We start from the raw sequence: 12,554 nt of genomic DNA, 5'->3' as shown, positions 1-12,554 counted from the left end.
GATGGATGGATGGATGGATGGATGGATGGATGGATGGATGGATGGATAACCTGAAATGCTAATAGGACTCTTGAGTGGAAATAACCTATAAATAGCTAAAAATAAAAAACTGAAGGTACACATGTGGGCATCAAACTATACTTGATGATGGTTGAAATGAAGAGAATGTAAAGAGAGAAAAAAGATGATTCCCAGATGAGAATAGGAAGAGAAATAGAGGACAAAAGAAGACAGAGAAAGATAGGATAGAAAAGCAGGAGGGGAATCAAAGCAGTATAAGAAGATTAGGAGAATAAGGAATAGGATAGAAGGACAATAGTGAGTAAAAATAAGATGGAGGGAAATTCACAAATAGTAATTATAACTGATGTGTAGAATGATTTTACATATTACATATATGTGTGTCACACATATTTGTGTCTCATGGTAGCCATCCCTAGGGTGGAGTGGAGAGGAAGAAAAAAGGAAATTTACATGATAACTTATGTTAAATATTAAAATATTATGTTAAATATTATATATTTAAAAGGAATAGCAAGTTGTACATAACAGATTTGCAGTTTCGTGTACAGTCATCTTTTTTATTATATTATGTTATGGAAATGCTTATTTTATTCCATAAATTAAATAAATTTAAATTTAAAAAAAAATAATACTGTGTTATAAAAGCCAAGGGAGGAGAGTATGCTGGAGTGGTCAGCAGGACTGGATACTACAGAGAGGTCAAGAAGGATGAGACTTAATAAAAGGAGATCACCACTGACCTTAGACTGGAAAACTGCTGCAACAAAATGGTGGAAGTAGAAGTCCAACTGCCCTAGAGTTAAGGAGCAGAAAGGGAGAAAGGGGATAGGAAAGGAAAGAGAGAAGAAGAAAGTAATAAAAGGGGAACTGAAACTCTTCAGATGGAAGAGACCTTCATAAGGTCATAAGGTTCATATAGAATTGCTCTTTCCTGTCCCTTTCTGCATGGTCTAGGAAGAATTGGGCAGAGCCCTAAGTTAGTGGCTGTCCTATCCCATTCCATCTTCACCTTCTCCAGTAGAATATATGATGAAGGATGGAAGGAAACAATACTCTCTCATCTTTTCCCCCATTTTCTGCAATCCACCTCTTTCTTCACCCTTCCTGGGACCAAAAACCCTGAGAACAGAGAGGCAGAACGGTCTGGTAAGGTATGGTGTGTGTGTGAGGGTAGATTTGGGATATCTCCTGCAGCTATCCCCTATAATACCCACCTTTTATTGTGCCCCAGGCTATGGGAACCTGAGCCCCCAAACAATGGGTGCCCGTCTCTTCTGCATCTTCTTCGCCTTTCTGGGAATCCCTCTCAATCTTGTGCTACTCAACAGGCTGGGACGTCTCATGCTCTCCTGGGTTCAGCGTTGGACCCACTGGCTGGGTGAGGCCCAGAAGGTAAGAGAGATTGGAAGGGGAAGAGAGGACTTGGAGGCATTGGCAAAAGTCTGGGAGAAATGGAGCCAGGTTTCCTGTAGGGAATGTGGGGATTATTTCTGAGGATGGGGAATCCCTTGGGAGGTAGGAGATCTGAGGGAAGCATTAATGAAGGTAAGAGTGACTGTTGAGCATCAGTGATAAGAATTAAGGATGGGTAGAAAGTTCACTGCTTAAAATGGGGGAATTATTGATTGATTTGGAGGGCCTGGTGAGTTGAGGGATCATTTATGGGGATGGGGAAGGGCCTTTCTTAACTGATACAGGAACATACCCAGAGATATGGGTATGTCATGGGGGCTCAAGGGAAATACCAGCTAGCTGCATGGAGGCCCAAGGTCTAAGGGTATATAGGTGATGGAGGAGAGGATTGGCTTCTTTGGTCCCAAGTCATTGCTTCATGCCCCCAAGCTCATTCTGCCTCTGCCTGGGGACCTTCCATGTTCATAGGATCCATCCCTTACCCTGTTAGATTCACTCCCTCTCTCCAGTCATGCCCCATGAGCTCTTCTCATACTCTCTTACAGAACCAGGCCAGAGCCCGGTGGTTTGCTGGTTCCTGTGCTTTCCTCTCTGGCCTCCTAATGTTTTTCCTGCTGCCTCCGCTTCTCTTCTCCCACATGGAAGGCTGGAGCTATGAGGAGGGTTTCTACTATTCCTTCATCACCCTCAGCACTGTGGGTTTTGGTGACTATGTGATAGGTGAGATGCTGGGAGGGAGGGACAAGAAGACTTCCAAGGGTCATCTCAGCCATCTTCCTGCCTTCAGAGGAGAGACTGTCTCTCCCTCCTTCCTTTCCTAGAGATCCCAAGGGCAGATGATACCTTACCTCTGATGGTCCTTATCTGAGACTCTCACACCACAATTAGCTACTCTGCTTCCTGCCTATGGCTTTGGGAGCCTTCCTTTCCCTCCTCTATAGAATTAGGAAGTTGGCCTAGATAAGCTCTATGGTCCTTTCTAGCTCCAAATCCTATCAACCTATGATCCTAAAGTACTTAGCTCAGTGACTGGAACATAGTAGGTACTTTATATTCCCCTCCTATTCACTGCTATGGACCTAAATCCAGAACTAGAATTAGGGATAGACAAGCTAGGCAATTCCCTAGCATTTGACCCATAAGGAAGCACCTAGAGGGACACTTTTTAATCCCACTACATATAGATGCCCACGATTTTAAAGAGCCCTCAAATTCCACACTTCATGGAACTTTTTTTTAGGGAAGTCTCAAAACCTTCCAGCTGCTCAGTCACATGCACTTTCAGGCATGAGAAGGCTCCATTTTCCAACCTTACCCAAGGGTGCACAAAGAGTTAATCCTAATTCTTCCTAAATCCTTCCCCTTGTAGGTTTAACCATTTTTTTTTCTTTTGGTCCAGCCCTCAGAGGAAAATCAGGGTAGCTTGGTCAAGATTCTCCAGCTCTTTGGCCAAAGGCACTAGAGACTCTGGGTGATTCAGTGCAGCAACATCCTCCTCCCTGGAGAAACAGCTTAAAGTAAATGTCTGAGTGATGGGGTGATTAATATTCTCACCAAAGAAAGTTGAGGGCTCAGGCTAGTGTTTCCCAGGTCACCAGAGAGGAAGAAGGCTCCAGGGTATCCAGACCTCCTCCTCCTCCAGGCCTGTCCCACTCCCACACCCCATATTGGAATGCCCAGTCCTAAGAAGGTGGGGCAGGGGGGCCCAGTATACCACACATCTGTCATTCCAGTCATACCTGAACTTGTAAGAGTTATCCTCCATGTAAAGTAAAATACATAGCTCTTCAAGGACAGAACAAGGGACTGGGTTCAAGTTTGACCTCTGACACTGACTAGCTAGCACATAATTCCACTTCTTTTGGACTCATTTTTTTTTATCTATAAAATCAGAGGGATAGACCATCATTTTCCAAAATGGGTCCACAGAACCCTATTGTCCATCATCCTGGGAAGGGGGTGGGGAGTCTGTGAAAACATATTGTTAATCTTTTCTCTCTAAAATTTTAAGCATATTCTACAAAATATATATATATATATATGTATATATATATTAAGGTAATTTGACAGTGGGAAAATTGACATAGTGGTAGGCTTATCCTCTTAAAATTTTATGTTTATATTTTTAAAATATTGTGGCATTTTCCAGTAGGAAAATTGACATATTAACTTTTCCCCCTAATATTTTAAGTCTATATTAAAACAACATTGTGGTTTTTTTCCAGCAGGAAAACTGATATGTTGCTAGTCTTTTTCTTCTATACTTTTATGTACATATTTTAAAAATATTGTGGCAATTCTCCAATAGGAAAATTGGCTTATTTCTCCTGTATTTTTCTACAAAATTCCCCTTTCCCCACACCCTCCATCTCATTGATGAACTATGTCCTCAGGCTTCTCCCATGCTTAAACAACCAACACCATTTATCAGTTCTGTCAATATAGCTGAAACTCTAAAGTGTTCTCTAGTCAAATCAAATTATCTGTAAGGGACTTTCTGGTTCTAAAAAATTACCTGATTCTATAATATACATGCAGTTAGTCAGGCAACAAGCATTTATTACATACTTACTATGTGCCGAACCATGTACAGCTAGGTGCCACAGTGGACAAAGCCCTGACTCTGAGTCAGAGGAGGACTTATCTTCCTGAGTTCAAATCTAGCCTCACACACTTACTAGCTGGGTCACCCTGGGCAAGTCACTTGACCCTGTTTGTACCAGTTTCCTCATCTGTGAAATGAGCTGGATAAGGAAATGGCAAACCACTCTTTGAAAACGATCTTTGAAAAACAAACACCCAAATGAGGTCTTGAAGAGTCAGATATGACTAGTCTCAACAATAACAATCCTGTGCTGAGGGGTAGGGATACAAGGGAAGGCAAAAGACAGTCCTCGCTCTTAAGGAGATCACAGTGTAATAGAGGAGATAACACATGAATAACCAGTCACATACAAGATATATGCAGAGTCCCACCCACATTTAAAATTTTCAGTGTAAGCATTTATACCTCAGAAATTGGCATCTTGATTTATTATTTTGTTGATTGTCTGTATTTTTAAAAAGTGCTAATAACGCAAATTAAACTTAAACATGTGGGAATACATATTTTTTTCTGGAGAGCATGATTTTTAAACATTTACCATCACACCCTTGTTTTGCTCTATGTAAATATTACTTGAGCTCAACAGTTTAATAGAAGACTTGGGGAATCAAATCATCACCAGACTGGAAGGCTAATGACTGGAGGAGGAGGAGGAGGAGATGATGATGATGATGATGATGATGGTGGTGGTGGTGGTGGTGGTGGTGGTGGTGATGATGGTGATGGTGGTGGTGGTGGTGGTGGTGGTGGTGGTGGTGATGATGGTGATGATGATGGTGGTGGTGGTGGTGGTGACAATGGGAATTTATATAACCCTTTGAGGTTTGCAAAGTGCTTTACTTCCATTGTCTCATTTGAGCCTGACAGCATCCCTGGAGTACATGGAGAGTAATCTCAGATATGTAGAGCATCCCATTCCAAAGGCAGAAAGTGAAGAAGAATTAAGTAGCCTCTTGAGGAGGGTGAAAGAAGAGATTGTAAAGGCTGGCTTGAAGCTTAGCATCAAAACAACTGAGATCTTGGTGACTAGTCCCATCACTTCCTGGCATATCAAGGGAGAGGAAATGGGGGCAGTGTCAGATTGTATATCCTTGGGCTCAAATATCACCTCAGATGGTGACTGAAGACATGAAATTAAACTACTCTTGCTCCTTGGAAGGAAGGCTATGGCAAATCTGGACAGCATACAACAAAGCAGAGGAGTCGCCTTGCCATCAAAGATCTATATAACCAAAGCCATGGGTTTTTCCAGTCGCAGCGTATGGCTGGGAGAGCTGGACTATGAGGAAAGCTGAGCATGGCAGAACTGACGCTTCAGATTGTGGTGCTGGAGAGTCCATTAGCCAGCAAGGGGATCAAATCAGTCAATACTTAAATTAATTCAGACTATTCCTTGGAAGGTCAAATACTGAAGTTGAAGCTTAAATCCTTTGGCCACACAATGAGAAGATGGGAGTCATTGGAAAAGATCCAGATGTTGGGAAAGATTGGAGGCAAAAGAAAAAGGGGATGGCAGAGGATGAGATGGATGGATAGAGTCATGGAAATGAGGAGCATGAACCTGGACAGACTTTGAGAGATAATAGAGGATCCAAAGTTCTGGGTGCTATGGTCTATAGGGTCCCAGAGTCAGACACAACTGAACAACAACAGTCTCAGAGGAAAGCACTGAGGGAAGGGAAGGAGGAGAGTGGAAAGGCCTCCTAAAGAATCTGAGTTTTGAGTTGAGTCTTGAAGGAAGATGGGGAAACTAATAAAAGTTTCATGAGTTTTCTTGAGGTTTTCTTGGCAGATACTGGAGTGGTTTACCATTTCCTTCTCCAGTTCATTTTGCAAATGAGGAAACTGAGGCAAACTGGGTGAAGTGACTTGTCCAGGGTCACACAGCTAGTAAATGTCTGAGGCCTGATTTGAACTCAGGAAGATGAGTCTTCCTGACTGCAGACCCAGAGCTCTGTGAACGATGGCACCACCTAGATGCCTACTTTATGTGCTTTACCTAATTATAAGAGCTCCCCATTAAAGACTGTTATGAGCCCTATTTAGGGCTAATAATAATAAGGAGGCTGAGTGACTTACCCAAGGCCACATAGCTTAATGAGTGGCTAAGGCAGGACTCAAACTCGTGTCTTCCCTACTCCAGTCAGAAATGAGAGGCATGGGGTGAGGCCATGGGGTATTGGGTTCCAGAAACAAGTAGGTTGGTGAAGCTGGATTGAGGAACACATAGAGGAAAGATGAGAAGGGCCTAGGTTATGAAGACCCTTGATTGCCCAGCACATAAGTTTTCTATTTGATTCCGAAAGTGACTGGGAGCTACTAGAGTTTACTAAGTAGGGTAGGGTGACATGGTCAGACCTATGTTTTAGGAAAAATCATTTTGGCAGCTTTGTGGTGGATAGATTAGAGTTGGGGCAAAAACAGGGCTTTAATTCTTCCTTGTCTTAATTTGGTAATCCTGCAGGGGGTAGGATTTCAATTCAATTCAATAAATACTTATTAAATGCCTGCTGTGTACTAGGCACTGTACTGAGCATGAGGGGGACAAATTAGAAAAAGAAAGACAGTCCCTGCCCACAAGGAGCTTATAATCTAATGGGGGAAGAAGCTACAATGGAAGCTGAAGAGGTGAGGGGTTGGGGGGAGCCTGCCAGGTTTATATTGGGGGGGGCACGCGATTGAAACCAAGTGAGTTTCTGGTAGAAAATGCAGATGCCTGCAAAGTTCAGAAAGTTCTGATCCCTCCGTAAAGGAAGGCTTTAGGAGGAGTTTATGGTTCCACCCTCCAGCAGTTCAGAAGTTAGGTGGCCCTGACTAGGCTTAGAATCAGAAAAACTCATATCCCTGAGTTCAAATTCAGCCTCAGACACTTATTAGCTGTGTGACCCTGAGCAAGTCACTTAACTCTGTTTACTTCAGTTCCTTATCTGGAAAATGATCTGGAGAAGTAAATGGCAAATCACTCCTGTAACTCTGCCAAGAAGACCCTACATGGGGTCATGGAGAGTCAGACAGGACTGAAAAACCAAGTTAACTTAAAACCAGCATTTCAGAGGGGAGAGGAAGCTGAGAAGGGATTGAGCCTAAAAAACAGAGTCAATCTTCGTGCTAAAATAAGCTGAGGGTCAGCTTATCCTGGGGAGGCTTGATGTTCTGTGGAGTCTAAACCAATTTGAACTGCTGATGGAAAATGGAGTTACCTGGGGTTATAAGCCTTTTCCCCAAATAGAGAAACTGAGGCCCATCTGCCAGAGATGACCCTCAGACCACCTGGCAGCAGCAGGGTCATGGATGGGAGCCTCCTCACTCCAGCTTTCAGAGGCTCTTTATCCCACAAGCTGTGGTGGGGGTCAGTCCCCCTTGCCAGCCATCAGCTCCCCTCCAGACCAGCCTCTCTTCCTCCAATTGCATTTTCTATCCACTTAAGCCCTTTGCCAGCTGCCTGGTCCCCTGACATTTACGTTTGTGGCAGAAAAATGAAATAAGAGGACAGAAAAATACCTCCTTCCCCCTGGCTCCCCCTTTGCCTGCTGCTCGCTACAGAGAAATCTTGCTCACCACTGATCTCATTTTGGCTCCCAACTAAATCACGGTCCTGAGCTTTGGTAATGTAATCAACCCTAATCCAATCCACGCCACTGAGGCAGCAAGGCTACACCATCAGGGGTGCCAGGGCCAGGGAGAGGAAGAGAAGATGAGAGGAAGGAGGTGGTTTTCTTCCCCTTTGCTTCCTTCAGTCAGGTATTTCTGGGTGCCTGGAACTAGACTGAGAGATCACAATCTTTTGATAAGGCAGTACAAGGGAGGAGTTTGTTTGGAGTAGACCTTAGCCCCAGACTCAAAACATCTCTGGATCTCTTAGAGAAATAGGGGGAGGGGAAGACCCAAAAGAGAGGAGGAAAAGCATCAGAAAGGCAGGTTGAGGAAGAGGATTAGGGATAGTTGGCTTTGGAAAGGGCAAGGAAACTGGGTTTTATTATTATTATTATTATTATTGATATCTGCTTAGTATTGTGCCTGACATAGTAGGTGCTTAAGGAATATGTATCATGTTATAATATAGAAAGATCATTGCCTTCCAGGAGCTCCCAGGCTGAATCTAACAAAGCAACAAATAAATGCAAAGGAATCTATTGAAAACACACCATAAAATGTTTTTGCATGACTTCATACATATAATCAATATCATATTGCTAGTCCTCTCAAGTGGTGGAGGAGGGGCAGGAGAGGAAAGAATTTGAAACTCAAAGGTTTTTTTTAATGAATAATAAAATGTTTATATGTAATTGGGAAATAGTTAATGAAATAAATTTTAAAAATATTTTTAAAAAGAAAAAAACCATTCCATAAGCAGATCACCTCAAAAAGCAGGGATCCAAGGGGAAGAGGAAGCTGGGCGGGGGGGGGGGAATAGTAGCAACCATCATTTATATAGCCTTTTGAGGTTTGTAGACCACTTTGTATATGTTATGTCATTTGGTCCTCGGAACAATCCTAGAAGGGATTATAGGTGAGGAAACTGAGGCTGAGAACAGTTATGTGACTGCCCAGGATCACATAGCTAGTAAGTTCCCAAAACTGAAATGATCTCTTGAGCTCTTTCTTTTTCCCCAGGGATGAATCCAGACCGAAAGTACCCAATATGGTACAAGAATGTCGTGTCCATGTGGATCCTCTTCGGGATGGCTTGGCTGGCCCTAATCATCAATTTGGTCATCTCTTTGATGGAGAATTCGACAGTCCTGTGCACATGCAGTCTAAGGTACCCCTGCAGGACGTGGGGATCCTCTGGAGACACCAAGCCCCACCAACCAAAGGCAACACCTGGAAACACTGGTGGAAAGCCCTCCCGTAGTTGATAATGGATGAAGACCCCTAGGATTTAGGTCTGGAAGGTACTTTAGAGATCGTCTAATCCCTCATTTTACATTAGGGGAAACTGAGGCCCATATAGAGGGGGACTCATTTACCCTAGGTCTCACATGAGTAGTAAGAAGCAAAGCTGGGATTGGAAGTCTTCTGACTCCCCCCTACCCCCTGTAGCGGCTTCCTCACTATCACCACCTACCTACAAGGTGACTCATAGTAGAGATTCTCAATGAACCGTGACCTGTGACCTCCTCCCCTTCCTCCCTGGCTTCCTGCCAGCCCAGGCTCTTGCGTTGGTCACTCCAGAAAAACATCCTTTCTATCACACTTCCCCCACCACCACCACCACCACTTGCATCATAGCTCCGTGTAACTCACACCCCAGAGAGTAAAAATCAGAGGCAGAAAAAGAGTCAGAAAGAAAAGCCCCACTATATGGAATGTACCCGAGAACAAATAAGTGTGTTTGTGTCAGAGAGACGTCAAGGGCAGGGAGTCTAACTTCTGTCTTTGAATCCCCAGTGCCTATGAGAATGCCTGAATATGTACTTAATAAATCTTAAATTGAACCAAATACAAAGGGGGTGGTGTTTGCTGCCCAGAATGTTAGAGGGCTTTGAGCCTGGAAAGACCAAGTGCAGTAAAAATGGATTCAGGTTTTTGTTGTTGCTGCGGCAAAAGGCTGCTTATCCTAGTGAACCTAGAGCTGCTTTCAGAGTCAGGAAGACCTGAGTTCAGGTCTTGCCTGTGATATTTACTGGCTATGAGATATTGGACTGATTGCTTAACCTCTCCATGCTCTAGGGCTCTAGACCAGGGGTGGGGAACCTGCAGTCCCAAGACAACATGTGTATGACCTTCGAGGTCCTTGGGTGCTGCTTTTTGACCAAGTCCAAGTTTTACAGAGCAAATTCTTTTACTAAGGGGATTGGCTCTGTGAAGTTTGGATTCAGTCAAAGGGCCGCACTGGAGACCCTATAGGACCACATGTGGCCTTGAGGCTGCAGGTTTCCCACCCCTCGTCTAACACCAAGCCAAAAATGTCAAACATGAAGCCCAGGGCCACTTTGCAGAAACAACGCTCGAAAGAGTACAGCCAGAACCAGATTAAAATGTAAATGGGAAATATTTAATAAAATAAGGAGAACTATAAAATAACATAGATAATGTGGTTTTCTAAACTAATATGCTAGGGCAGCTAGGGGGTAGATTGGATAAAGTGCCAAGCCTGGAATCAGGAAGATTCATTTTCCTGGGTTCAAGTCTGACCTCAGATACTTACTAGCTGTGTGACCCTAGGCAAGTCACTTCACTCTGCCTTGGTTTCCTCAACTGTAAAATAAGCTAAAGAAGGAAATGGCAAACCACTCCAGTATCTTTGCCAAGAAAACCATGTATGCTGTCAGGATACACCTGAATCTGACACACCTGAACAATAAAAACAGCAATGAAAAATTAGCATGCTGCCCACAGGGATCTTTATGTATGGTTTAGTGGCCCCATTTCTATTTGAGTTTGATACTGCCATACCAGGCAACTCTCTAAACAGAGGTTCTCACCCTTCATTGTCTCATTAGACCATGTTAGAAATCTGGTGAAGCCTACGGACCCCTTTTCATAGTAATGTTTTTAAATGCATAAAATAAAATACATGGCATCTTATAAAGGAAGCCAATTATATTGCAAAATAGTTGTGAAAATATTTTAAAAATAAGTCCATGAACCCTAGGTTCAAAACCCCTGTCTGAGACTATGAAATGAAGAATTTCCTCATCCAAGCAGTTGCTTATACCAGTGAAAGTACAAGAACATTCCCTATTTCTATCATCGTTATTATTAAATGAGAGAAAGGGGAGAAAATGGCAGGGAATATGGATCACATCCTCTATGCTTACTAAGGGATCAAAAATCATTTCTTTGGCTGAATGCTTTTTGACGACTCTAGGTAAGACTGACACATCTATAGGGTACATGCCTTCATCCCTGGACCCTCATTTTCTCTGTGTCCACAGAGAGATCAGAAAAACTACAGAGCATAGCTGTAACTAGGAATTTTTTCACTGGGGTAAAAAATGATGGGAGTGAGGAGGAGGGAGGAATGGGTCCATAAAGGACAGTCCAAATCATGCAGTCATGAATGCAGTCAAGCCGGGAGAAGAGACATCTTATCTCCTAGAACATCCAGCTTTTGTACAAAGCTCTAAAAAGCCTATGATTCCTCCTATACCCCCTGAAAGCCCCACGATAAGCAAATTCATCCTTCTTTCCCCTGGGATTAGTTTGTGGATATGGCCATTACTAGCCGATCCTGTTGGTGGGCACCTATACCTGTCAAAATTAATGGCCTAAAATCTTTGCTCAGCAGGGCTTCGATGAGAACAGAACACAGAGGAAGCCGGAACAGTTTGGGGCCCATAGGGCATTTAGGAGTAGGGAGTGTGGCTGCCCCAATATAAACTTATTCACTGTTGGAAAAACAACCCAGTGACTATCCTTCTAGCAATAAGGTCAAGGGCATCATCTCTATGGAAAAAGGACAGAGTACAGTTACGCCATCCAGACCTACGCAGATATTGGCCTTGGAGCTCTGGGTATTCCAGAGGAAACTGAAAGTTGGTACTAAAGTACAAACAAAGTTGGTACTCTGTTGGTAAACAAAAGAGGATGTCCATTCTCCTTCCCTCCAGCTGGCTTGGGGTGTCTATGCTGACAGGAAATTGAGTTCTTCAAGGAGACTTGAGTTGACTTTTCACACCTACCCCAGGGAATTTTGAAACTTCAAACCTGAGCAAAAGGGAACTTGGGGTAGCTAGGTGGCGCAGTGAACAGAGGACTGGGCCTGGAGTCAGGAGGACTCCAGTTCAAATCCGACCTCAGACACTTAACACTCACTAGCCATATGACCTTGGGCAAGTCATTTAACCCCATTTGCCCTCCCCTCCTCCCTCCAAAAAGCAAATAAATGAGAGAGAGAGAGAGAGAGAGAGAGAGAGAGAGAGAGAGAGAGAGAGAACTCAATCTCTAGAGAGAGATTAGATCAGAGATAGAGAGGCAGGATTATAGAAAGAAGAGGTTTCATCAGTCTTGATCATTGTCCCTCATAGTCCCTGAACCAGGGTCCTACCTCTCTCTCCCATGCCCCCAGAAGATAGTTTGCTCCCAAAAGTTGGCCACAGGATGTTGACACAGAGACAGAAACAAAGGCTCATAGGGGTTTAGTCATTTGCCCAATATCACACATCACAAAGAACAGCATCAGAATACCAGCCAAGGTCCTCTGCTTCTAAAGAATTCATCCTACAATTAGCCTGCCCTGAACCAGTCACAAACACCAGTAGAATAATGTCCAATATTCATTTTCAACTTTAACTGTTCTCCCACAAATACAACGTGCCCCCCACACACACATGATCTTATCTCCTCCACCCTCACCCCCACCCCCAGACAACACTAAGGAGCTGGCTGAGAAGGGACTTGTGGGACAACGTAGGGAGTGTAACATAGGGAATTGCTCCTGATAGACCAGAATTATTACAAGTTGAGGCCAGTAACCAATAAAAAAGAAATGTGGAGACATAGTACAGGCAAACTCCCTAAAAAATTGGCAGGACAGGGAGGAAGGAGGAGAAGAATGTGCATGAGA

At 43.5% G+C, this 12,554-nt stretch overlaps 1 protein-coding gene across 1 annotated transcript; it reads left to right on the top strand.

Annotated features, from left to right (window-relative positions):
• Positions 1 to 6: 6 nt before the first annotated feature.
• On the top strand, positions 7 to 11,758 carry LOC138167668 (potassium channel subfamily K member 17-like). Its single transcript, XM_069096600.1, is given in 4 exon segments — positions 7 to 1,416; positions 1,983 to 2,157; positions 8,657 to 8,820; positions 8,822 to 11,758. Coding segments are annotated over 4 exon segments (795 nt in total). The 5' UTR covers positions 7 to 1,050; the 3' UTR covers positions 8,912 to 11,758.
• Positions 11,759 to 12,554: the final 796 nt, after the last annotated feature.

Source organism: Petaurus breviceps, unplaced genomic scaffold (assembly GCF_028583685.1).
Source record: "Petaurus breviceps papuanus isolate PSGF00001 unplaced genomic scaffold, PetGlider_PUasm1.0 277416, whole genome shotgun sequence".
Taxonomy (NCBI): Eukaryota; Metazoa; Chordata; class Mammalia; order Diprotodontia; family Petauridae; genus Petaurus; species Petaurus breviceps.
The sequence above is the reverse complement of the archived record's forward strand: the minus strand, read 5'-3'. Positions and strand labels throughout refer to the sequence as shown.